Consider the following 26,186-nt stretch of genomic DNA (forward strand, 5'->3'; position numbering starts at 1 on the left):
TTTTCAAAATAGGGCATTTCGCTACCAATAAAGTGCAAGGTAGAAGAACGGGAGTGAGCCAAACCATTAGGAATAACTGCAAATACAGCATTATTTTCAAGCCTCCCTGCCACTAATTAAAATGCAGGCAACTCAATCAAATTTAAGAGTTGAAAACCGGCTGCGGTCTGGTGCTGTTGTGACTTTCCAGTTTATGAGAATTTGCAGGTGGTAACACACGTCGGAAACAACTTTTGCACGCATATAATGCTGACCGTGACGGTTTGTCTTGCACTTTCCGTCTGCTGAAGGAGGTGCGCCTGATGCGCCAACTAATCTGGTAACATCTGAGGTGACTCACAGTTCTTTCCGAGCCACATGGACTGCCCCTGAGGACCCGGTGGAAAAATTCCGTGTGGAATATGTGTCTGAAGCAGGAATCACACAACAGGTAACTAACTCGATAACTGTTAGACCACGAAAAATGCAGCCAGTATTTCCTTCTCAAATCACATAAAGGTTAAGCGCAGTTCCCCCCCGAGGCGAGGTATTGAGAGAAGTTTGGCCTAAAATACTCGATGTAATGGGCCTCTGTTTCAGTGTCTAATGGGATATTGTGCTCAAACTGCAATTTCCAACCTCCTGTTTGTATTGGCCTCCTGCTGAATGGATGTCAAATAACATTATGATGGGACGCAGGGGTAGGAAACATTAACACACAGGTCTCAGTTTGGAACAGAAAACATAATGAACCATAGCGGCACTGGAAAAATAAAATGCATACGTATATAGACATGACATGCGCATTTCTGTTCATTAATTGATTACCCAAATCTGAGAAGGTAAAACAACCTTCAATATCTACCAATCTTAAGGTATGCCTGCACAATCGAATAAGGCCCAAATTTATCTAATATATATTTTTCAAATACATATGAAGCACAAAATACGATTATTTTTGATTGACACAAATAAAGTGGTCCCGGTATTCATTGTTTTTACCGATTCCGTTTGCAGTTTCAAACATGAATACTTCTGTTACTTTATTACTTGCATATTGCATATAACACCGCTGCAAACTACAAAAACAACAATAAACATATTAATGCGTGAATAGTTATCAGTGCCAAACAAAACATGATTATTTTGTCAATCCTCATAATTTATGTGCAGTGAATGTCATCGTACGTGCATTTGGTTAATGAGTGTGCAGGTTATTTTTTTGTGCTAGTACCTCCTGTGCACAGAGACATCCACTACCCTTCAACTAGTAGTAGATATCTACATTACACATTCGCAATAATCAATCAGCGTGTGTGCCAATGTGTAAAATATCGGTGCGTGCCAATGACCATACAAAGGCAAACCATCCTGTAAGTGTCCTTTCTGTTCTTAGGTGTTTGTGGATGGCACTCAGAACACAGTGGTCCTCCAGCTGCTCCAACCTCTGACTGAGTATCTGGTTAACGTCTACTCTGTGCTGGGAGAGGAGAGCAGCGAGCCACTGACGGGCGTCGAGACCACATGTAGGTTTTTGCTCTCTTGGGTTTTGCTTTACTACTCTGCATGCGGTGTTGGATTCAAGAGACTTTTAAGTCTCCAATTATGGCCAAAGGTTTCAGAGGGAATGTCAACTCTGAAAGGCGTCTCCAAATAATGTCAACATTAAAGAAAGGCTCACTAGACTTTTATCACCATAGCTTTGGCCATGCGTGAAACATCCACACATCCATTATCCAAACCACTCATCTTCACAAGAGTAGAATACTAAAGACGAAAACGCCGAAGCTCAGATTCATTAATAGGTTGGAAACGTTTGAGCCAATGTACGCGTTTTCAACCCTCACATATTTTGCCTATTTCACCTGGCCTCACCTGTCCAACTTGAAATGCTTGCACATGCAGGGATGACAGATTTATGTGTTATGTCACAATCATATCAGAGCTTTCAGGTGACCCAACTTGAAAGGTCGTTTAGTGCCTCTGTTTTATGGTCACGCTGGTCCTCATATGCAGTTACTGCAAAAGTGACCTAATTTATTGCAAATGATGAGGCTGCAAAATGACAATAATAAATCTTCATGAAATGCGACAACTGACTGTAAATACTTGCCATGTGGTATGAGCCATATTTGGTGTTTTTAGTTATTTTTCAAGTGGTTGATTGAAGATTTATTGGCACTCTGTAGAAAAAACTAACTAGATTTACTGGTTCCAGTAAAAAAACACTGTCCGTGAGAATTATTCATTATTCTTCACTCTCTAACTCCGTAGTGCCCCTACCTGGCGTGAGAAGGATGGACATCTTTGATGAGCAGATGACCACAATGAGAGTGAGATGGGAGCCAGTGCCAGGCGCTACAGGCTACAGGCTGCTCTACAACGCCATTAATGCCACGGAGCCTACAGTCGAGCAGGAGGTAAGTGCTGATTTCATGCTATTCCAAAAATACAACCTCATTCTTGTAGGAAGGTTTTAAAAGCAAAGTACCGGTACATACAAATGCAGCGCTTAACACTTGAGAGCAGTCTTTGACCAAAATCAGTTGTAACACAATGAAGTCATATTTTTACACAGCAACCACGATTGCCTCCAAGGAAAAATGAAAAGAGTAACATTGTTACAAAGGGGGGGGGGGTGACTATGTGCGATCTCACTCAGCTGAGGGAGTGTCAGAATTCGTTCTGAGAGGTGCTCAAAACTGAAAGCAAATGTATCCCACAGGTGTCTGACTTTTGTCATTGATCCACTTTTACCTCCAAACCTGTTTTTTTTTTTTTGCCACAGATCAGAGTGGGTAGTGACACAACTAATGTCCAGCTGGTGAAATTATTCCCCAACACAGCCTACTCGGTGTCCCTCTTAGCCCTACATGGGGATGCAGCCAGTCAGCCACTGACACAACAGGGAGTCACCTGTAAGTACAGATTGAATTCAAATTATATTTCTGACCGTGCACAATCCTGCACATTGCTGGAAATGCCCACAGGGCGCATTGTAGGCAAGATTTATGCATGACTGTCATATATTTGTGACTGTTCCCTGGTTCAGCGCCTCTGCCACCAGCGGGTGAACTAAGAGTCCAGGATATCACTCATAGTTCCATGAGACTCTTTTGGGATGCTGCTCCCGGTCCTGTCCGCAAGTACCTCATCACCTACAAGCCTGAGGGTGGAGAAGCAAAGGAGGTGAGTTTGATTTAATTTCGTCTTCCATTGTGGATCTGTTACAACCGCTGAAAACGTGCCGACTGACGTCTCAGTCAGAATCCAGCTGTACGAATTTTCAAAATGTTTGAGTCTAATGGAAAGGTTAAGAGGATGGTTTTACAACGGTCAAATGGGGATTGTGGTGCTGTTGAGTCGATAGACTACATGGTTGCTTTTCCCCTCTGGGAGAATTCTTGTTCTGGAAACATATGTGGAAGTGTCTCATGGCCTGTCACTTTGATTTTGAAAAATGTAGTGAGTAGGGGAAAAAGTGTTCTGACCAGAAAATAGCAAAATGTTGGCTTTATGGATCATGGAATTCTTACCCACCCAGTGAGAGCATGCATGCCATTCAAAACACAGACACATAAGAATGTCATTTTGTCTGACTTGGAAAAAAAAAATCCTCGGAACAAAAAAAAAAACCCTGACTGAAGTCAGTTTACAAATTTGGAATAATGTTATGCAATCGTGATGTTTACAGCTGGAAGTCGGTGGATCAAGGACCAGTGCACCACTCGACAACCTGATCTCACAGACCGAGTATACCCTGGCTGTTACTCCAATCTATGATGTGGGTCCTGGCCAGACCATGTTGGGTGAAGGAGTCACTGGTAAGAATCAAGACACAACAAAAGTACAATGACAACGAGTGTAGTTGTTGTTGAAAAATCACCCTAACTTCCGATCTGCACCTCTTGCAGATGTGGTTCCTGCCCCAAAGAATCTTCGATTCTCAGAGGTTACTCAGACCAGCTTCAGAGCCACCTGGGAGCATGGGGCTCCTGATGTGGCTCTCTATCGCATTGGCTGGTCCAAGAGGGGAGAAAACAACTTCCAATATGTACGTCTGAAAACATTTCTTAAAAGCAACTGTGGAAGTATATTTCATTGCTTTTCATATTTTTCGGCCACCCAACCCCGAATTACTTTTTAAAGAATCGCCTCCCATGCTCTGTTGTTCTCATCAGGCCATTCTGAACAGTGATGAGACGACCCACGTTCTTGAGGACCTGGACCCAGATACCCCCTATGATGTGTCAGTCACCGCCATCTACCCAGATGAGTCTGAGAGCGAAGACCTACTTGGCACTGAAAGCACATGTAAGATGACTTAAACGATCACAAACGTGCGTTCAATGTTTAGGCCCATGACAATATGTCCGTGTGGAATCTTGGTGTAAGGTTTTTGTCAACGGTGAATATTCTGTGTGCTATGTTCAGTGAAGAGTGCGCCCATTATACCTTTTTATGTTTGCCTCTGTAGTGCCCAGGAGAAGTGTTCCGTGTAAGTAAACGTGTCAAAAAGGAAAATTATGATTTTCCTTTTAGAGTGATGAAAGCATGATTTAATTGTTTTGGTCAATGTGCACTGTTGTTCATTGGTCAAATATCATCCTCATCATCATCATCCTCATCATCATCATCGCCTTCATCATCATCAAGCGAGGCCGACTGACACAGCTAGTTACTTGAAGTGCTATTCAGCTTCCATCTTTCTTTGTGTGCTTGTATCCCTGCTGCTTGTCCCAAAGCTCTTCTTGAGAATGATTTAACTTCAGTCATGTCAAAAGGCTGAAGATGGAGTTGAGGTGTGCATGTCGTATTGACAGAATTGACCATTCCTTGTTTTTGAAGCCCGTTCCACCATTCATTCATCATTCATTCCTTTGTCATTCTGTCTTCATCCATCCATCCGTCCATTGCACTCACTGGTCCATCAATTTAGCCAAACTCCATCCCTGCTTCAGAAAAAGATACCATCCCCTGGATGAGTATTTTTTTTTCTCTTTTAAAGCAGCAATCCTTGATATTCAAACTTTAAGAAGCATGCACATTCCAATATGTTGTTTATCTTGCTTTGATGACAAATACATTTGGAGTCATTGACGTATAAACAGTTCAACCCAGAATATCAAGGACAGCATCTTTAAAAGCATTTTGAAAGAAACGATGCCGCACCCGCTCTTGCCTTGCAGGATAACCCACCATACTGACAAGGTTGTAATTATCATCTATGGATTTTCCTCAGCACCTCTTGCCCCTCCTACCAACCTGGTTGTATTCAATGAAACAATCACATCCCTGAACACCCGGTGGAATCCAGCTCCAGGCCGTGTCCAGAACTACAGGATCACCTATGTTCCCACTTCCGGGGGCAGGACTCAGACTGTAAGTCAAACACTAAGCACCGGTAATGAAGGGTATTTGCTCAGACCCGTTATTGTACATATGAACAGAAGCAAAAATCAGTCCAAGTGCTTCAGGTTAATGAAGATGACCTCTGAGTCGCTCTACAAGTGGAGTCGCAATAGAGGAGCGGGAAAGTTTTGAATTGGATTAGAAACGTGATTTTTGTAACGCCGTTGAAGAATGAAAAGCAAAAAGGGTTACTGGGGGTTATTTATTTATTTATGCATGGACCGCATAGATTACAACTTTGGCTGTACGCATTCTTTAGTATTTGGCAGGAATTAAGCCAACACATGGTAGCCAAATTGGCTTTCTCGACTTTTATCTCAATCAGATTTGTTCTTCCAACACAGCAGCATCAGTTCCGCATGAATGTTTGTCACTCCAAGTCAAATCTCCTAAACTGTTGTTTGGAAAAGTCAGCCGTGATTTCATGAAACCCGTCTGAGTTTTTTTTCCGACATTTCCGAACAGTGGAGACTGTGTCCTGCCGGTCATGGGCAGTCTATTTGAAAGTCTTAGTGGATGGAAGTTTAATTTTGGTTTCACTTGGTTGACATTGCTTCCACAATTCAGGATTATAGGGAATTCTAAATGGTACTCATGCATGCGTGCATTCAAGCAGCATACAGAGAAAGTTGCATTCCACTTTGCCAGTCAGCCTACGTGAGAGTGAGTTTTTTTTTCTTATTGTCACTTACTATCCAGTATAGACATTATATGTAATTGTGTTTTGAGTGCCACACCAAATGTTTTCCCACTGTGTTATTACATGACTTTTCTACTTTAATACCACAAAGATGTCCTCAGAATGATTAACCGGATTGCGGAAGAAAACACATTTCCCTTCTTGTAATATGCTACTCTGTCAGAGGCTGTCTACACCTTCAGCTACTTACATTTGCAGCCTAGATAAGACTGTGTTCCAGATGAAATGCGGTTACTATACAATTGGCTGCAAAATATGACATTGAAGGATGGGTGAAAATGAATGTAATCTTAGTCAACTTGGTGAAAGATACCGTGCCGAGGCAATATTGTTGCAGAATTATGGCAGGCACATTTGAAAAACCTCCGTAATATCAGGACCATACGAATTGTCTTCTTTTCCCCTCTGCTGAAGAAAGACTCCACAAGTTTGTTGAGCTTTATGTTTGAAATTTCTGTATCCCATATGAAGTATCCCGTATTTCTGGTACATGAATCATCTTGAGAGCACATCGCTCTCACAGATTTACATTTTGCCTGTCAAAATTTGTCACTGTCTTATTTGAACGTTCGGATTCAAATATAAACCAAGGAGCCTAAAATATTGATTATTCCCCAAATAGGTCCAAGTTGGAGGGAAGAAGACCAATCTTTTCATGCCCAAGCTAACCCCTGACACTGAATATTCCATCAGTGTGGCGGCTGTTTACCCCCGAGGAGTCAGCAAAGAACTGATTGGACTTGGCAGGACCAGTAAGATATTTATACTTTTGGATGCTTCTGAAAAACAAGTACCAACAGGAGTATAATTAATGATTTCTTTTTGTGGTAGACAGGCATGTGTTGGTTGTGGAAAAAAATGCTTTCAATTGGGATGAAAACCATGACAATTAAATGGGATGTTGTTACATTAATATTGAGTTACTGTTTTTGACCTCAGAGCCTCTGGGTGGTGTCAGGAACCTGCGGGTCACTGACCCCACTACCAGCACCTTGAATGTCCAGTGGGAGCCTGCTGAGGGCAACGTGCGACAGTACAGAATCTTCTACGAACCTGCGGCTGGAGGCCGGGAAGACATGGTAAGCATGGGCTTGCCACCAAATTATCTTTGTGTCTCATAGCCAAATCTTTAAGAAGCCTACCAGCTTTAAGGAAAGTTCATAGATTGCAGAATAGTTTGTACTTATTCTGTTTTTGTGTAGATGTATTTACACTGTACTTATTTGTATAATGGGCCACGATGCACATGTCTTATGTATGCCTGAAGATTGTCATGATTCCTGACTTAGTCATGAAGACAAGGGAAACGTTAAAAAACGGCCATTGGTATTGCCGTTTTTGTCATTGCTGACTTTTGTGCCGCTGGAATCAACTCCCACTCAAGACCCATTAACAGTACCTTAAATCAGATGGGTACGCTTCAGTCCCTGCCGTCACCCAGATAAGATAAGCTCCAAAGAAAATTGATTGCTGGGTTTTGACCAACGTTGGAATTTTAATAGAGCAACATTCTTGGAATTGAACCTTTTATCCGGATCCTCCTTTTTCCCATACCTCGCTTTCCATTTTTATGAGACTGCTTCCATTTGGTAGATCTTCCCCTAAAGTATCTTTTGTTGTCACTCCTTCAGGTTCAAGTATCAGGCAACACATACAACACAGTGCTGAATGGCCTAGACTCCGACACCATCTACACTGTGACTGTGGTTCCCGTTTACTCTGCCGGAGAGGGACAACGCATGTCAGAAAATGGCAAAACACGTAAGTCCGGCCTGTGAATAAACACCTATGTCAAATTAAATAAATGACCGGTAGTTTCCTTTTATTTATTTTTTGTCCTAGTTGTGTGACAGTTTATATTTGTGGAATTAATCATAGCTAAGTATTCTGAGTATAATCTTGAATGAAGGCTGCACCCATTATACCTTTCTATTTTTGCCTCTATAGTGTCCGGGAGTGGTGGTTCGTGTAAGTAAATATGTCAAAGGGAAAGATATTTTTTCCCCCTTTTTAAGTGAAAGCATGCTTTATTTATGTGGCCAATCTGCATTGTTGTTCATTGGTCAGACATCATCATCATCATCGTCGTCATCATAACCGTCATCATTTTCATCATTATTTTCATCATTATCATCACCTGAGGCACTTAGCCCATGTCCGACTCTAATGGTCCGTGCTCTCGCTGACACAGCGGGTTACTTGAAGCGCTATCCAGCTTCCATCTGTGTCTGTGCGCTTTGTCACTCAACTACTGATCCCAATGCTCTTCATAAGAATGATCTAACGAAAGTCATGATAAATGGCTCTTGACAGAATTTAAGTACGCATGCCATACCACCCAGGGTTGAGAACTCCTTGTTTTTTAAATCCGTTCCATCATGGTCATTTTTCATTTATACATCATTTCATCTCTTCATTCATCCATCCATTAATCCAAAGACTCAATCCATGCTTCAATTGTTGAAACTGACTCGCATGCACATTCAAATGTTGTATTATTTTGTATTTTGATGACAAATGCATTTGTCGCAAAAGATTGATTGATGTAAATGATCAGAGTCAATGGAATATCAAGTACGGGATCTTGAAAGTAATTTCTTTTCACTGCTCTTTATCTTGCAAAATAACCGAACATACTGGCACGGTTGTAATCGCCATGTATGCGCATGTGTTCTCCGGCATCTAATGATCCTTCCACCAACCTGGATGTGTTCAATTAATGCGCACTAGGTAGTTACATAGACTGAGGAAGAGCACAGCCATGTTTCACCAGAGTGAATTTAGCGAATATTATTGTCCACAGTCCCTTCCGGGGCAGCTGCATATAAATAATTCATTTCACGATATCACAAACACCAAGACAAACTGATTGTATACCATAAACTTCTCAATAGATCAATCATAAAACATTAGCAGCAGAGTCCGCAAAATCTGTAGCGAGGCTACGGATTGCTTCAAACCGCCAACCTTCACCATTGAATGAATCAGCATTTTGTGGGGTGATTGCGTAGGAAGGAATTCCTCAGCTGGCAGCCATATAATGGTGTCTCCTCTTTCTTTACCGTAATATTGTCCACTTATAGGTCGGAATGAAGGGCGGTGGTCACGATAATGGTGGGCCTGAGGTGTCAGGGGAGGGGGCGCATTGACTAATTGCCCTCCTTCGGGGAAAAGGAAACAGAAGGAGGGGGCGGGGCTTAAATGAATAGAGACCTTTATATTCTTCATGGCCTCACTTGGATGAGGTCACAAACTGCCTGCGAGCATTTCCGTTTTGTAAAAATAGTTTGTAATATTTACTGGTTTTCTTAACCTTCTTTATGCCACTAATCCAACCAAATGCCTGCAAAAATTTGACTTCTTACATTGTGCTTATGTTGACTTTGCACCTATTATATCGTCAATTACAGCGCTTTTAATCTGTCCCATTCAACTTCAGGATCTTCTCGAACCATTCACTATTTATTGTGCTTTAAAAATTCAAAAGAGCTACAAGCAACCAGCCTCAGCCTGTGAAAGTACGGAAGTACTCTCTCTGTGTTTAACCCGCTGTGTTTCCACCCCTGCGTTTATGGGGTTATACTAGAGGAGTGGCACAAAAGCGCTCAACATGTGCTTTGGATTTTTGAATGCGGGCATCTGCTCACACACCTCGTGCATCCTTTTCATTCACCTTTAAGGCACAGACAGGAAGTTTGCCTTTTTTTAGCAGTATTGTTAAATGAAAACTTCAAGATAAACACAAGTGAATTGGTCCCCTTTTCCAATGTGATGCGTTGATGTAGTTTCATTACAATACAATACAATACAATACATGCTGATTTATATTCATTGGGAAAAACATGGACCAACAGATACAATTTTCAGTTCTCATTTGTTTTCAGTTTTCATTGATGGTTGCTCGTTGTTCAAAGACATTCAAAATCATGGCATTCCAACACATGGCCAAGAATGACACGTTGTGTTTCTATGCTTTTGGTCGACACACTGCAGCATACTTCACAATCTTCACAATCCATTTAGCTACAAGTCTCCATTCAGTTTGAATTATGTATCATGAATGCAAAGAAGCAGGAATTTCCCGAACTTTTTCCATCGAGCTTCATTAGCAGATGCAAAAATTACGTTTTATGCAGAACGCAGATGTCAAGCCCAAATCATTAGTGAGTCCAGAAATGTGTTTCAAAACGTTTGTTGGTCCAATTTAAGCTTTGGGGGCTTCTGGGGACATATGTAGATTATTGGGGTCGATCTAACTAAAATCTGTTTTGTCTCATCCCTTCTCCATCTATCTGTGCCAACACTCACTCAACTGCCCTTTAACCTTGCTCTGTCAACATTCTTCACTCTGTCCACCAATCCACCCATAACACTTTACCTCCTACCTTTTCTTGACCCTGACCTCTTCTTTACCTTAACCCCTCTCTACCCTCAACCACCATCCTACCATCCACAATTCTTGGCTCTGCAGTGGAGCGTCGACCTGTGAGGAACATCCAGGTATTTAACCCCACAACCAACACCCTGAACGTACGCTGGGAGCACGCCACTGGCCCAGTTCTGCAGTACCGGGTGGTCTACACTCCTGTTACTGGTGCCAAGCCTGCTGAGTCGGTATGTTTCCGTCCAACCAGTGGGCACAAATGTATAAAATGTATTTTTACAGGCTAACATCCCGCTTTTGACTTGAATTTGAAATTTACCACAAGGGATGAATGTAACAGCCCCATAATAGGACGTTTAAAGCTAAATATTAGTCTGCTGACCAAATGTCATGTCTTTATACCCGTCCATTAGCATGAACTGTAAACCAAGACTGGGTTCATTAAAGGGAAGTTCTTTAAGTCACTTAGCACTGCATGAGACCTCTAGGAGTGTTTCAACATCTTAACACGGAAAGAATTTTTAGGAATATGTAAACAACTTTTGAAATTGTACTTGATGCGACATCATTGGCTCTCCCTGCCGTCTGCATCAAATGTGATATGACTACACAACACTTTGGGTTATTTCATAGCATAACTGGCTTCAGGTTGGCAGCTTTGCCTGTTGTTGGCCTCGATATGCTCTTGGAGTAAGTCTCCTGCAACTCAGTTCTCACGCAACTGTTCATATTGTGTGTGAAAGATGTGGCCTTCGCAGCCATCAGGCACACTCTTCAACTTGAAAGGAATATTTGGCTCTTACTTTCTCTCGGTGCTGACCGCAACGGGACTGATGTGTCAAAGGGAGGCGTTGTGGAGAATGTACAGCACACATGCGTATCAAGAGAAAGGGGAAAGGTGTTTGTGGGAGTTGTTGGCAGGAGGATGTCATGCCATGTCATGTCGATTCACTTCGTGTTTGCTCATTTGGAGTGTTTTGTGAACCAGGGGGATCCTAATGCAGGCAAGCAGCAATAGAGGGCAGACAAAATAACTGTTCCATTGTTTTGGGGGGTTTTTTTGCAAAAGGAGGAGGAGATACAGGAAAAAATAGCGACATATACAACTTACACAGCTGTGAATGACTATGTAAATGAGGAACCTATTGGAGAAAAATGAGCTCCTAAACTATGGAGAGAAACATGGATTGAAGCAAAAATTGAATAACTGTTGAAATATAGGAATCTAAACTCTTAAGGCGCTTTAAAACATTTTTTAATATTATTTCTCTGATCATTAGATCAGTCATAAATTGTTTGAATTTGTCAGAATTTTTCTCATTCATATTGTCAAGAAAAAGTTAAAATTAACCATCTCGGAAGCGGTTATACACAGACAAATAAAGGACAGCCAACAATCCCACTAGACACCTTTAATTCGCTCCCACTGCAATTTTACAATATAACATTCATGTTTTGTGTTTGCATGCAGATTATGGTACCAGGGACCTCCACCACGGCATTCCTGCCGGATCTGATTCCAGACACTGATTACAATGTTGCAGTCATCGCCGTGTACAGTGATGGTGAAGGAGACACCATCAGTGACAATGGCAAAACACGTACGAAACTTGTGATTACAACACTGGCTTGATTAGAAAAAACATTGTGAATAGTATCTTATACGTGATGTCCGTATTTCAGTAACAAGAGGTTAGTAATACATTCGTGTCATGTCGCACAACGTAGGTCCACGCGGCGGTCCCAGGAACATGCGTGTGTACGACCCCACTACCTCCACTCTCTCCGTGAGCTGGGAACATGCTGATGGGCCAGTCACGCAATACCGCATCACCTATGCCCCAACCACTGGAGACCCCATTGAGGAATATGTAAGCATTTCAGTTGAACTTTGCGTCGTTATAAAGTAAGTTAATTTCATTTGCAAAATGAAACATCCTTAGTGTATGTCGATACTCGTTGCATAGATGACCTCTTAAAATAATGGTTGATTGTTTCAGTTAACCTTGAGGTTTCTGTCACATGACTTGCAGACCACAGTCCCAGGGAACAGAAACAATGTGATTCTGCGGAACCTGGATTCAGACACCCCTTATCACATCAAAGTGACTGCCATCTATGCCGAAGGACCGGGAGGAGAGCTGGAAGGAGATGGTCGCACAGGTATAAGACTAATCAATCCATACATCTCTGGGAGGCTCCATTTAGTTGACGGAGAGAGCTCGAGAGCTTTGTCGAACAACATTGACTGGATTCGGGCCAAATGTTTGAAATTCACAGCAGAAGTCAATAAGTTTAACTGCAGTCAAATTTTAGTCAGAATTTGGATTCATTCCAGAAAAAAAAAATTGGTGTCACACTGGCCACAAGAACCACCAGCTATTGCCAGAGGATTATATAAGGGCTGTGCTCCAAAGAGACCTGCTTCTTCTAGTAGTTCTGGCTACCATTATACCTAATTTGGCCCTTGACAAAAGAAAAAGCTGAATCATCGCTTTCCTGAGGTTGCTTCATGTAGTTTCCCGAACGCTCCACAATTCAAAAGAAATAGTTACATGTTATCATCAGCTTTGATGCAACAGAATCAGATGGAATTTTATTGACATGATGTCGCTGATCCAAAATTGTAAGTATTGTTTTTCCTGGTCTTTCCTACAGCGGCTATGCTTGGCCCAAGGAACCTTCGAGTTTCTGATGAATGGTACACCCGCTTCAAGGTCTCCTGGGACCCCGTTCCATCAAGGGTTACCGGATACAAGCTTATCTACCAGCCTGAGGGTATGATTATGCCATTCTTGAGATCAGTACTTTGGTTCACATACACATATTATTCACATTATGTCCTATTTGTGTTTCTTCCCAGGCTCTGATCAGTCCGCAGAGGTGTTTGTCGGCGATGTCACTTCCCACCAACTGAATAACCTGACACCTGGAACCACCTATGATCTGAAAGTGTTGGCACAGTATGGCACAGGCACCAGTGGACCTCTGATTGGCCAGGGCACCACATGTAAGTTGATAACCGAGGTCCAGCTACTCCACATCGTCTTGGCATTTCCAATCACATATGGTCTGGGTCTTTTTTAGTGTACCTGAATGTGTCAGACTTGATAACATATAATGTGGGCTATGACACCCTCTGCATCCGCTGGACGCAGCACAGAGCTGCAACGTCCTACAGACTTAAAGTCCAACCTGTCAATCGTAAGTGTTTCAGCCATTTTTATTTCTTTCAAGAACCTATGTTAAAATATACCGGGAAATTCTCTGATCAGTTAGACGTCATTTCCCTTCCCCCCTTCAGCCTCTCAGCGTGGGGCTCAAGAGATCACAGTCAAAAGCACTGAGAGTAGTTATTGCTTTGACGGCTTGACACCTGACACCCCGTACACTGCCACTGTGTACACCCAGACCCCCAACATGGAAGGGCCTGGCGTCAGTGTAAAGGACCGAACACGTAAGAAGGCATCCATTATGCTTCATTGTATACTCTTAAACTTCCATGCCATTTGCACTCATGTTTTTTTATGTACTTTGTTTCTGTTGCATTTAGTGCTTAAACCCACCGAGGCGCCAACCGAGCCACCCCCTCCTCCTCCACCAGTAACAGTGCCCCCGGCAATGGATGGTGAGGAGAGCGTTCCCTTGTGAAATAAAGATATTAATCCACTGGGCTGTCCGTAATTAATCACTGATGCGCTTGAATTACAGTTTGCAGAGGTGCCAAGGCCGATCTGGTATTCCTCATCGATGGCTCGTGGAGTATCGGAGACGAAAGTTTCCACAAGGTCATCCAGTTTGTCATAAGCATGACTGGTGCCTTTGATGTCATCAGCCCGAGCGGCATGCAGGTCGGAAGGAATTCTCTGGCGTCGTTTCAGTCATCAATCTGTTTGGATTATGCAGAATGCAAAGAATTCTATTCCCATGTCTCTCTCGTCACATTTGCCTCCCCTCCCTTTGAACAGGTTGGATTTGTGCAGTACAGCGATGATGCTAAGACGGAGTTCAAGCTAAACACATACCATGACAAGGGTGTTGTCGTTTCAGCTCTGAAGAACGTCCGGTACAGAGGAGGAAACACCAAGACAGGTACGGATTTTACAAGTGCCCATCAGCAAAATGAAATTATGACGTTTGGTCATGGTGTTGATTCCTGCTCCTTTGTCCAGGCATTGCGCTGAAGCACGTTTACGATAAGGTGTTCACCTCCGACAGTGGAATGAGGAGGAATGTTCCTAAGGTTCTAGTGGTAGTCACCGATGGACGCTCCCAGGATGAGGTGAAGAAGAACGCTCTACAGCTGCAGCAAGCTGGTAAGCCCTCAGTGTATTTGCATCTGTGTAGTGCACAAAAACACGTTTTAATGATTGGAATTTCCATTTTCAGCCACAAAATTGTTTGCAGATTTGAAGGTTTTTACCTCAGTCTGTGGCAAAGCGTGAGAAACAGATTGCCCATTCATCATATTTGTATTTTGGTTAGTTTGTTTATAGGATTATGCAATGACTGAAAGTTCTGCATAAAGCGGTGGCGCTCGGAGCAAGAAATAATGGCTCACGGAATTTGATTTATGTATTTATTTATTTTTATGTTACAGTCCACCGCAGCTTTCCATTTGTCACATCCTATGTCATCCTTCTCAACTGGGACAAAGCCTGCCAACAAACAAACAATCCACCTTTTCTTCCTCAACTTTAGGTTCCAGTTCAATTCTGCGTTCAGGCTTTAACCTCCTGGATTAAAAAAAAAATTGTGTAAGTTTTAACATTTGTCTCATTTTGTGCGGTTACCTCCACAGGCTACAGTGTATTTGTGGTTGGCGTGGCCGACGTGGACATGGTAGAGTTGAGAAACATTGGCAGCAAGCCCAGTGAAAGACACGTGTTTGTGGTAGATGACTACGATGCCTTTGCCAAGATCCAGGACAACCTGATCACCTTCATTTGTGAAACAGCTACCTCCAGTAAGACACAGATGATATTGTCTCCTTTAAATATTTTACAGACCTGATTCAAGGGCTAAACATGACTTTTGCAAGGTAAAAGGTGATTGATTGGAGCGCCTGCAGAGGTTGCAGGTCACGCACCGAATGAGGCATATTTCTGCTGAGCCTTTGTGCTTTTCCAATCCTTTATCGCTTTCTGTTTTTTCTTTAGCTTGTCCTCTGATCTACATGAATGGATACACCACACCCGGTAGGCATCACACGGGCACATACTGACCGATCCCGACACAACTTGCGAGTTGACAATTATTATTGTCCTTGTGATGGCTTACACCTTTTCCTATGACAACGCTCTTCATCCATTTTCAGGATTCAGGATGCTTGAGGCTTTCAACATCACAGATCGCACGTTCGCCGGCATGAATGGGGTGTCCATGGAACCGGGCTCATTCAACAGCTACATCGCCTACAGGCTACATAAGGATGCCTTCTTAAACCAGCCCACCAAGTAAGAACTGGTGCAAAATCCAGTCTGTATTTCAAATCAGCAGAGTGGCTTCTTCTCAAATGCAAACTAATAATGTCCTGCCCCCGGTAATTATTCATAATGATACTCAATTTCCCCTTTAGTCAAAGGGATTATACACAAGGCTGGGTTAAAGCTTTTGTCTTTTTATGCATCCTCAAGTGGTGTGTGGCAGCTACAGGACTTCTCAAGTCTAGTGTATTTATTTGTATGTGTGGAATGGAAACAGTTCCCATTATAGTCAGGAAGCGAGGATGGAAAATTTTTTCAACATGCATTTTTGCACGCCCACAGGGGTAACTGGTAATCATTTACCTTTTAAAGGCTTTGACATTTGCTTGATTGCTTGACTGTGTCCGCGTTTGTTTAATAACCACACACTTCGTAAACACCCACCAACAGGGAGATTCATCCAGACGGTCTCCCTCCATCCTACACCATCGTCGTCCTCTTCCGACTCCTACCTGATACACCTTCAGATCCTTTTGACATCTGGCAGATTGCAGACAAGAACAATAATCCGGAGGTCGGGCTCACCATTAACCGTAAGGCTCCTCTTGTCATTAGATCTGTTGCCGGAAGAGAAAGACGCTGGAGCGAATTCAACTTTCACATAGTCCATTAACCATGGATAGTCATGGAAAACGGTAACAGGAAGTGCACCGAACTGTCTGCAATCCTGTACTGTAATTTAGGAGTCGACTTGCTTCTAAGATCGGCATTTATTTTTCACCGAGTATCTTTTACCACTGTGCAACTGCACATGTGGTAAGTGCATGCAAATGATTAGGAGCATGGACTAAATCCCCCGTACCCTTCCTGTTATCCCCCTCATCCGTCCACCCCCATGTGTTACCTATAGTAGAGTCTGTGCTTTGCGTGCCTCTTCATCATCGCGTTCATCAAAGCTTTCTCGCTTTCCAGCTTCAAGCAAAACAATCACGTTCTACAACAAGGACACCCGAGGAGAGATCCAGAGAGCCACATTTAATGAGGAACAAGTGAAGCGTGTTTTCCATGGCAGTTTCCACAAGGTAAACACTCGACCCCATCCTTGAAGCGAAGGGCTGTAGCGCTCCTTGTGCTTGATGATTATTGACAATTAGCATCTTCATTTCATTTCATGTATCATTTAAATAATTTTCAATGCCTTAGCTCAAACTTTGGATAATGACAGCTCAACAGCCAAGCTCGTCCTTTTGTTTTTTTCCCCCAAAAAGTTATTGACAATCCATTAGACCACTGAGCTCTCACGTCCAAGTGGTATTTTAGCATTCAAATACTCGCTCGATGAATGAGCATTGGAGTTTATGAATACATTTGAAAATATATTTTTCAACTTCAACAATCCAATAACCACGTAACGGACGGGGGAATGTTTTGCAAATTGTTGAGTGATTCCCAAACCAATCAGTGCTGCACGCAGGAGGCTGGATTGCTTTGTGTTCTATTTGATTTGGATTAAACAGTGAATTAGTCACGGTGCATTTTAGGTACTATGTAAACACAACTTTACACTCTACATGTTCAAGCTGCCACAAAGTCATCATCTTCCACGGCGGTTTACCTGGTATCAAATTTGCCTTATAAGAAGAGTCGTTACGAGAAGCTTGTCTTCTCATAATCTGTCAAAACAACTCATCGCTTGAACTAACCTCCCTACAGAGCCGTTATTTTCCTTTCACCAAACCTTTGTCTTCAGAACATTTGCCACTACATTAGGCCCACTTGCTTGTGTATCATCCCTCGGGATGACCGAAATCAGATTGTATCAAATCCAACTAAAACCAGCAGCGACTGGAAAACATCCACTGTTTTGTTTCAACTCAGCGGGCTGTTGGGATCACAACAATGAGACCTGGAGTATTTTCTTACTGATGTACTATCCCACACTGCAGTGAAAAAATTGTCGTTTCAAGTCCAATTGCTTTCACAGCCCCCCCCCCCCCCCCCAAAAAGACTACTTGGTAGGTCGTCTAAGATGACTGACCAACTAAAGTTCAGGGGACCTTTGCAATTCCAACATCCACTCACGCCTGAATAATCTCGATTAAGTGGAACGTTGGAACGTCCCAGTCAATTAGATTTGGAATAAATCTGTCCTTCAAGAAATAATAGGAACAGAATTTAAATACTGTAGGGAATTGTCATAAGTCCTTAAGTAGTAATGTCAGCATATTTTGTTGTCATATACGCGCAAAAGGAACAAAATATGAACAGAAATCTGTGGAATCAAAACTACTTTTGATTCATTTTGTTGATGACTTTATTTAATATCGTCATACTTTCCATTTTTGACTTCTAATAGTTGACATTAGTGTGAGTATATACAAATAAAAGTAAAGTTGCTTGAAATTATTGTTTGATAGCAAGTTTTGAAAACAGTTCCAAAAGTCCATTGCATTTCTTTGTTCTTCTTTTCTTAATGAATATGAAGACTCTGAGAGCGTTCTGAAATTTGCGCCTTCAGTGTTATTATTCAGAAACCACAAAACTAAATTGGGGGGATTTTATAAATGAATAATATCCTGGAAAATGTTTGCTGGTGATTCAATGACATCACCGGTGCTCTGGTTGGACAGCTTAATTTGTATGTGTGAGCCCTCAGAGCGTGATCATGCCGGCAACTGTACTCCGAATGGACACTGGCTTGCTACAGTTTGTGGCGCAGTGGTCAACCGAGCTGCTTTTTTTTTTTTTTACCGGGGTTGCTGACTGAGTGCTGCTGCTGCATGATTTGGCAGACTGTGTTGATGTGGTTTCCTGACACTTTGTCCGCAGTACAGTGGTTACAGACTGACCTCATAGTACAGTATGTAATGTGTTTATTGCTGGTGTGGGGCCAAAACCTTTTTTTTGTGCAAAATTTGGTGAATTTCCCATTTTTTTCACAAATTTATTCTATAAGTCAGTACAGATGTGTGTGAGTGTGCATTTTTTTTTTTTTTTTTTTTTACAAATTATTGACCAATCAAAGTTGTTGAAAATGGCTTGTTTCCTTTGGCAATGCATTGCTATTGTTTTTTGGGGGTAGGGGCTGCTGGAAAAGTGGTACAGGGACTGCCTGACGCCAGCGATATGTATGATCATACTGTATTTTGTTGATTTATATTTTCCAATACTACACAAAGAGGAAAGTGATTCATTGAGCAGTGTCTATGGTTCAGTCTGACAAGCTCTTCCCCCGACAGCACTCAGTTTTTGCAGAGAGGGCCATTTTCGTCACTCATGTTCACCTCGGCTTCAAGGTTTTTGCTGAAGTGCTGATACTGTAATAAATGTAGTGTTCAAATGTTGCAACCCCAAAATAATCCATCAGGTACTATTGTTTGACGTTCTTAGAAAAATTCAAACTCAAGGCGGAAAGTTGACCACAGGCTTGTACTTTGCCAATGAAATTTTAGATCCTTTGGTCCTCTGTAGTTGACTTTGAACCAATACTATAAATCCAACTTTAACCATTACAAAAATAGGACCTTCCCAGTAATGGATATTCTAAACATTACGAACCACGGTAATAAATTTAAAAATAACACAACTAAAACATTGTTAAAATCCAACAACCGACTTCCAGGATTAGGTTTTCTTTTTTTTAAAAGTGGAAATGCCCCCACCCCCTCCACAAATGCCCCCCCCCCCCCCCCCCGCCCACCAAAAATCCCCCAAACAATCTTGCAGTATGCAGGTGGTGCATTGCATATGCATGGTACATTCTGTAAAACCTTGATCTTTAATGTACCATTTAACAGTCTTCCCAAGGAAAAAGGAAAATACGGTGAGTATTGAACACTGTATCTATTTTACACTATTTGAAGAAAGAGCACAATGTTCCTTTTATTTCTCCTCACCCAGTCATTTTGGACTCATTTCATTTTTGTAATGTATTAATAAGAGTCCTTTCATGTGGGTCGAGTCCACATCTCTGAGTCATAGAGTGCTTACATTTGGCTTTCCCCCTCAAACTTGTAAATAAAGTGCAACCCCGGCTTGAGAGGTCGTGGTCTACCACTAGCTGAGCATGTGGGAAAGCTCTCAAAGATGACTTTTGCAGATGACAGCCCCGCTACCCCTCTTGGGAACTCCCTGACTCCCACACTTGAGGGCCCAGCAGTCTACAGCGGGGGTATGGTCCTGTTAACTCACAAATGCTCTTTTCAGGTCATCTCACTAAAACGCAATATCTTTGACACCGCTGCATCAAGACAGCCGTGAAAAGTGAGCGGTAGCTTTAAATGCGTGGTTCGCTAACAGAGGCTAGCTAATGTAAAGGCTTGATTGAGTCAGACCCCCCCCCCCCCCCCCCCAAAAGGCAAAACACAGATATTTGTATAAATACAAATATCGATGGGTTTGTCTTACTTTGCGGTTACATCTAATCTGGTTTGAATGTGAAGATCCGATCCTTTTCATGACTCACGCAAGAAGACTTAATGACCGAAGAAAACACCATGTCTTGTCTTGTGTTGTATCATCTAAAGAGATCAGACAAGAGAACCTCCCAAAACATGAATAATTAGCCCAACTGGGGCTTGTTTTGAAAATAAATAAATAAATAACTGTCTACCGGAATTAACCTTTAAGTCAAACTTAATTGTTGGACACATTTTACAACTATAGTTGGTCTTAAGGTTCAGAATTGGGGCATGCCAAGAGTAACAAAAGACATTCTGATAAAAATCCTGGAAAGTAGAAGATCAGCCTGAAATTTGAGCACTGATCATATGCATGTGAGGTCTTTACAGGAGCGTACCTTTGGGTCAACACAATGACGATGTTTCACTGAAGTACCGCCAATTTTTTTTCACTGCAATTGTCTTCCTCTCCAGCAGTGTTTTCCCAAACTTCATTCAGCCAATGGCACACCACGAAGTATGAATACTAATGTTGATTTCGTCTCACTCCATTCACGTACTAAGTGTGAAAGGTTTAACTCTACGCAAAGCGAAAGTCTGCTTACAGGAAAGCCGTCTCGATTTGTCAGTAGTCGAACAGATGTATTTTGTATTAACATTTCGGCTCAAACAATGTCACCCTCAAGATATGAGTGTCATAGTCTAGTCCGCCCAAGGCCCAGCAACTAAAGAAGTATGAATTTAGCCTCCAAGAACTCTGGTCAAGCCCGTGGTTGTTAAAAGTTTTGTGGAGAGGAATATTGACTTGCTTATTGAAACATAACAAAAAGCTCGTCTAACCGCTGAGCAGGGGAAAATGTGCTCTGCTCAAATGAAAGCTCGGTATGCCACAAATGATATGGTTTCGTGATGTCAAGCGGGGCTCTCTGGACACAATCTGACACCAAAGTCATTCTGCATTGTTATACAAACGTTGCAGTTTTACCACTGCAGGCTGCTGTCAACTGGTGTACATTTCCTTCTGTCTATCCATTCATCAGCAAACGGGATCAAACAGGAGTTGTGTAAAGAATCAGGAACCACTGAATGGTAATATGGAAGTGCGTAATCAGCGCAATTTTGGAAAGTCTAAACACTTTCCTGAAAGAAGTAATTGTGTGGACTAAAGTATGCGCGTCTTTAGAAGCTTAATCCAAAAGGGTTGAGAAAGGTTCAGTGAGGTTTTTCTTCTCCGTAAGGCTGCACTTTTCCTTAATTCCTCATTTCCTTCACATTTAAAAGGTCAGTCAGACCCCAGACAAGTCCAAAAGTGAATGTCAAAGCCATATTTTCAAAATCCCGAAGCATTATCGAATAATAGCATGGCTACAAGTTTATCAGCTTCAAAATTTGGAAAAGACGGTCATATGTTATATAACTAATGTGCCACATGTCCATCATCTTCTTCTTCTTACAGCTCCACATCACCATCTCCCCAGAGAAAGTCAGGCTCAACTTGGACTGCCAAGAGGTGGGAGAGAAGCCCATCAAGGAGGCCAGCAACATCACATTGGAGGGATACGAAGTGCTTGGCAAGATGGCCCGCTCTGGAAGGAGCCAGACTGCAACGGTAAGTGAAACAAGACTTGCAGAGAACACGTGTGCAAGTGCATCTCATTTCTTTTCACAACTTCGGTGAACAACTAATAAAAAAATGAATTCTTTGAAAGGATTCCCATCTGTGTCTATGCACAGTAAAAAATAAATAAATAATAAGAAAAGAAAAAAAAAGGCTCTGTTTCCGGAATTCCGCTGTCTTGTTAACACTGTGCATTGTCATCATGTATGGACGCCATTTTTAACACCTTCGATGTTTTTGTCCACCGCTATTTAGTTCCAGCTCCAGATGTTCGATATTATCTGCAGCTTGAGCTGGATCAGCCGAGACAAATGCTGCGACCTGCCCGCCACAGTAAGTCTCCTTTGAAAAACAGCGCTGTTCAATAACATCATCATTCAATGGTTGGAACTACACGAGCGTGGAGGGACTATTCTTTTCTGAAAAAAATTGTCAAATTCAGAACGTGACCAAAAACGGTGACGTAAAAAGACACTTTTGACATCAAGTAACATGGAAATGAATGTGTCCTGAAATCAGGATCGATCTGGCAGTGAAACACATTTCTGAAGATTCTGCCGCTCGTACAAGGAGTATGCACACACGTTTACCGAACGATAATTCCCTCATTTCTATTCGTTTGAAACAATCCCGATGGCATCCGTAAATTTTTTTGACCGTGAATTGCTGGTGTTATCCGCCCTCATCTAATCCCTTTCCTTTTGCTTCCAGCGAGATGAGGCAAAGTGCCCGGCCCTGCCCCACTCCTGCACATGTACACAGGATAGCATCGGCCCCCAGGGGCCTCCCGGTCCTTCGGTAAAGTCACTTCACATCCTACTTTCCTCCGACCTGTCTTCAGCTTTTCCTCCCGCTGATAAAATACTTCTCTCATATGTCAAACATGTTACGGCAATGATGACAATGCCATAGCTTCTTATGATGGTGCGATTATAAAGAGCAGCTTGACATTTGCCTGCAATACAGTTTGATCTCCAGGATGTCCCTCGCCTCAGGAGATATTTTCTTTTCCTGAGCAGAGCAATTGAGCATGAGGCCAGTCACATGCAATGAAACGTGGGTTTAGGGGGTAACGTCAAAAGATAAATGCCTGTTGGAAAAACGACTGGATAATGTGCGTTCATAAGCCCACACTCATCTCGTGCGAGGATTGCATTTTGGGGTTGTTGGGCTCGATTCCCGTTGCTGCACTCACACTGTGTCTTTTTCATTGCATGCCTTTCTAGGGTGGCCCGGGATCTAAGGGACCACGAGGAGATCGAGGCGACCCGGGCAAACCTGTGAGCAAAACCTCTCTTCACTTTTAACATCTTGTACTGTTTTAACTGTCATTTCATCCGTGAGGGTTTTCAAGTCAACGACAAAGACGCTTCCCAGACTGGAAACACCAAATCTCATTGCTGTGGTTTTCCAGAAGCGGTTACGAGTGTGCTGCAACAATATGTTCAATCACAGCAACAGAAGGAGCAACATCTACATTTTGTTCATACTCACTGTGGCTGCTTATTCTCATTCAGCTTCGTCTAATCGCAGTCGAAGATCTCAAATATTCTTCAACCACAAACTGATAAAGTCAGTTTGCGGGTTGTCTTCTTTTAAAAGTTTTGGGTTATGTTCTCCATCTCGGCAGGGTCCAGTGGGTGCACGCGGTGATCCAGGACGTGTCGGCCCCATGGGACCACCCGGTCCTCAAGGTCCTAATGGACTTTCTCTCCCTGGATCACCTGTAAGTTCATGTACACCACAAAGTTAAATAGCCTTCATTATCAGTCACAGCAAAGAGAAAAATGTGGTCAAATTCTTGATTGGCTGGAATATTTCCCCCCGCGATCATCTGTGGTTGGGATATACTGTATATAGATAAAGCAAGAGTGAAAAAATACGTATTTTTCTGCTCCACATTCAGGGTCGCCCCGGACCAAAGGGAGATCGTGGAGACTCTGGTCTAGCTGGCCTGCAAGTAAGTACCCACGCTTTCTTCTCGCGGTTGATGAACAGGAAGTAAGAGGTTATTCGTCGAGAGAATTGCTGCTTCTGGAGCCTGAATTCAGTTGACGCGGCATGTAGGGAAACCACACTCAGGAGTGGGAAGATTACCCTTCATCCTCAGGGACACGCACACTCTCAAAAGGGCCTCAATGATTGACAAACGGTAGACCGGTGATGCAGTTAAATTATTAAGTGTGGACTCAGGTTACCAAACAGGAAAAACGGGAATGGAACATGTTTTTTTCCCAGCCTTGAAATGAAGATAATAGTGACTTTGTAAAAACGGTGTTGAAATTCTGAAACTTAACATTGAGTTTTTGTGATCTGCTTTTACCAGTTCAAAATCACTTCCATGAGGAGATTTCGATTGAAATATAGTGCAACTCACACTACATTGGAATTGGGAGGTTGTTGAGCCAATTCTCATGATTCAACTGCGGTTAAAAAGAATGAAGTGTTTTTTTCGAGATTGCAGTATGTACCATCATTAATGTGCATGTTCTTATGGATATCATATATCAACGGCATTGAGCCTGTACGTAGTATGTTGACTTTGGCATAATAACTGAGAAAGGAATGATTATTATTATTATTTTTTTATCTTTATAGTACATTGAAGCAGAGCTATTTGGTAACTGTTTGAATAGGTTGTTCCTGATCACTGCACATCGATTGACTGTGTCTGCTTTTTCTCCCAGGGTCGTCCCGGACCACGAGGTCCTCTGGGCGCCATTGGCCCAAGCGGAGCGCGGGTAAGGTAGACCTCCAGACTCGCTTAATGTGAGGTCTTAGTGTGGTCACAAATGGATGCAACATTGTCTTATTTAGTTTGAAGATAATTAGCCACTTAGTGAACCCACTGTGCAGACCAAAATGGTGTTTGAGTGCGCTTAAACTGCATGTTCTAACCAGTGTCAGCAACAATACTCAAGGTGCGAATTTGGACAAAAAGTAATTGTGCAAGGCAGACTAAAGACTGAAAGCAATACAAAGTCATGACACTGATGTATTGCACGGGGAGTGTCCCCAGAGTGTTGTAGCCCATGCATGATTGTTTGTTGTTTCTGTCCAGGGTCCACCAGGAAAGGATGGAGCATCTGGACCTAGAGGCCCACCAGGGCCAATGGTAAGTGTGTGTTCCATTAAATGCAAGCACTTAAAACAAAAATCCTGTGTGATGTGTAACCATTGCTTGTCTACTGTCATCTCTTCGTGTCTCTTCTGCCAAAAAGTTGCCGAATGTGTCGGCCCATTTCTTTTCGCTGTGGTTAGGGAATGTCTGAATGCAATTAATCCAGCCCTGCAGAGGACAGGCGTCATGCCAACATACAATAAATAAATTATTACAAACAGTAGATTTCATGAGTACTATTACGAGAGGATGTTTTGACATTTCCATCTCTGCTTTGGGCCCTTAGCAACATGTGGCTTCTAATACAGTTCTTACAGTGGAAATCCCAATTTAAATGAATTAATTCAAGCAGAACGGACTGAATGCCGGAGGTCAGCGGAAGTCACGTCCAGTATGAGCAAGTCACAAGTCTCAAGGGGTAACCTTTACATCTTCAGGAAAGACCAAAGTTGCTGTGGCAAAACTAACGCAAGTTGAGGCCCCGCTAAATTTCAAGCCACATTAAGCGACTCATAAGTCAAGTCATGCAACTGTTCTGAGTCACAACAGAATTGGAGTGATGATCAAATGTTTTTTATGTATATTAAAAAAAACCCCAAAACATATTGACACCTATAAAAGTCAAGTGGTTTGCAATAAAACGACATGTTTATTATTTAGAAAAATAAGTGCCTGTTGTTTTTTTCTCCCTCAGGTCTGCATGAATTTTTAACCACTACTAATGCATCTAATGCTACTGTGATGATAAACATTGACATCTATATAAAGTATCCATGTACAGCATATGAATGCGAGTGTGCGTGAATTGGTGAATATGAGGCATTAACTTTGAACACTTGGCAGTTTGTCTTCTAAGTTCAGTCCGTTTACTTGCAAAAGATCACAGGTAGATTTGCCACATCAAATATGGCGTACGTGCAGACAGATCATAGCAAAGAGTCATGCATGTCACATTCACAATTGCATCGTTTTGGAATGGTCCCAAACCCGTTTCGTTTTTTTCGATCACTTTATTGTTTGCTCAATTAAGTTAAGGCTTGACCAGCTATCAGTGAGCTCAACCGTGAAGCTATCTTATCTTATCTTGTCTTGTCCTAACATAGCTTGCTTGTATCAGTTTCTTCGTGACAGATACAGTTAGTGTAG

General features: G+C 42.3%; 1 protein-coding gene across 1 annotated transcript in view; it reads left to right on the forward strand.

The window, feature by feature from the left end:
* The window catches only part of col12a1a (collagen, type XII, alpha 1a), a 53,504-nt gene that overhangs the window by 21,866 nt on the left and 5,452 nt on the right, over positions 1–26,186 (forward strand). Inside the window, exons 23-61 of the mRNA XM_086127413.1 lie at positions 291–430; positions 1,376–1,505; positions 2,254–2,399; positions 2,768–2,897; positions 3,032–3,168; positions 3,674–3,803; positions 3,894–4,033; positions 4,161–4,293; positions 4,457–4,477; positions 5,222–5,361; positions 6,714–6,843; positions 7,031–7,170; positions 7,723–7,852; positions 8,039–8,059; positions 10,563–10,705; positions 11,947–12,076; positions 12,204–12,346; positions 12,509–12,638; positions 13,134–13,253; positions 13,339–13,485; positions 13,563–13,679; positions 13,780–13,932; positions 14,029–14,103; positions 14,187–14,326; positions 14,444–14,567; positions 14,648–14,791; positions 15,277–15,441; positions 15,635–15,673; positions 15,793–15,931; positions 16,352–16,494; positions 16,874–16,983; positions 21,758–21,910; positions 22,175–22,252; positions 22,631–22,717; positions 23,146–23,199; positions 23,550–23,645; positions 23,826–23,879; positions 24,607–24,660; positions 24,981–25,034. Coding sequence (XP_085983539.1) covers positions 291–430; positions 1,376–1,505; positions 2,254–2,399; positions 2,768–2,897; positions 3,032–3,168; positions 3,674–3,803; positions 3,894–4,033; positions 4,161–4,293; positions 4,457–4,477; positions 5,222–5,361; positions 6,714–6,843; positions 7,031–7,170; positions 7,723–7,852; positions 8,039–8,059; positions 10,563–10,705; positions 11,947–12,076; positions 12,204–12,346; positions 12,509–12,638; positions 13,134–13,253; positions 13,339–13,485; positions 13,563–13,679; positions 13,780–13,932; positions 14,029–14,103; positions 14,187–14,326; positions 14,444–14,567; positions 14,648–14,791; positions 15,277–15,441; positions 15,635–15,673; positions 15,793–15,931; positions 16,352–16,494; positions 16,874–16,983; positions 21,758–21,910; positions 22,175–22,252; positions 22,631–22,717; positions 23,146–23,199; positions 23,550–23,645; positions 23,826–23,879; positions 24,607–24,660; positions 24,981–25,034 — 4,460 coding nt within the window. The remainder of the gene's footprint in view (positions 1–290; positions 431–1,375; positions 1,506–2,253; positions 2,400–2,767; positions 2,898–3,031; positions 3,169–3,673; positions 3,804–3,893; positions 4,034–4,160; positions 4,294–4,456; positions 4,478–5,221; positions 5,362–6,713; positions 6,844–7,030; positions 7,171–7,722; positions 7,853–8,038; positions 8,060–10,562; positions 10,706–11,946; positions 12,077–12,203; positions 12,347–12,508; positions 12,639–13,133; positions 13,254–13,338; positions 13,486–13,562; positions 13,680–13,779; positions 13,933–14,028; positions 14,104–14,186; positions 14,327–14,443; positions 14,568–14,647; positions 14,792–15,276; positions 15,442–15,634; positions 15,674–15,792; positions 15,932–16,351; positions 16,495–16,873; positions 16,984–21,757; positions 21,911–22,174; positions 22,253–22,630; positions 22,718–23,145; positions 23,200–23,549; positions 23,646–23,825; positions 23,880–24,606; positions 24,661–24,980; positions 25,035–26,186) is intronic.

This window comes from Hippocampus guttulatus, chromosome 13 (assembly GCF_054856545.1).
Source record: "Hippocampus guttulatus isolate MCC_2025c chromosome 13, RoL_Hgut_1.0, whole genome shotgun sequence".
Classification (NCBI taxonomy): domain Eukaryota; kingdom Metazoa; phylum Chordata; class Actinopteri; order Syngnathiformes; family Syngnathidae; genus Hippocampus; species Hippocampus guttulatus.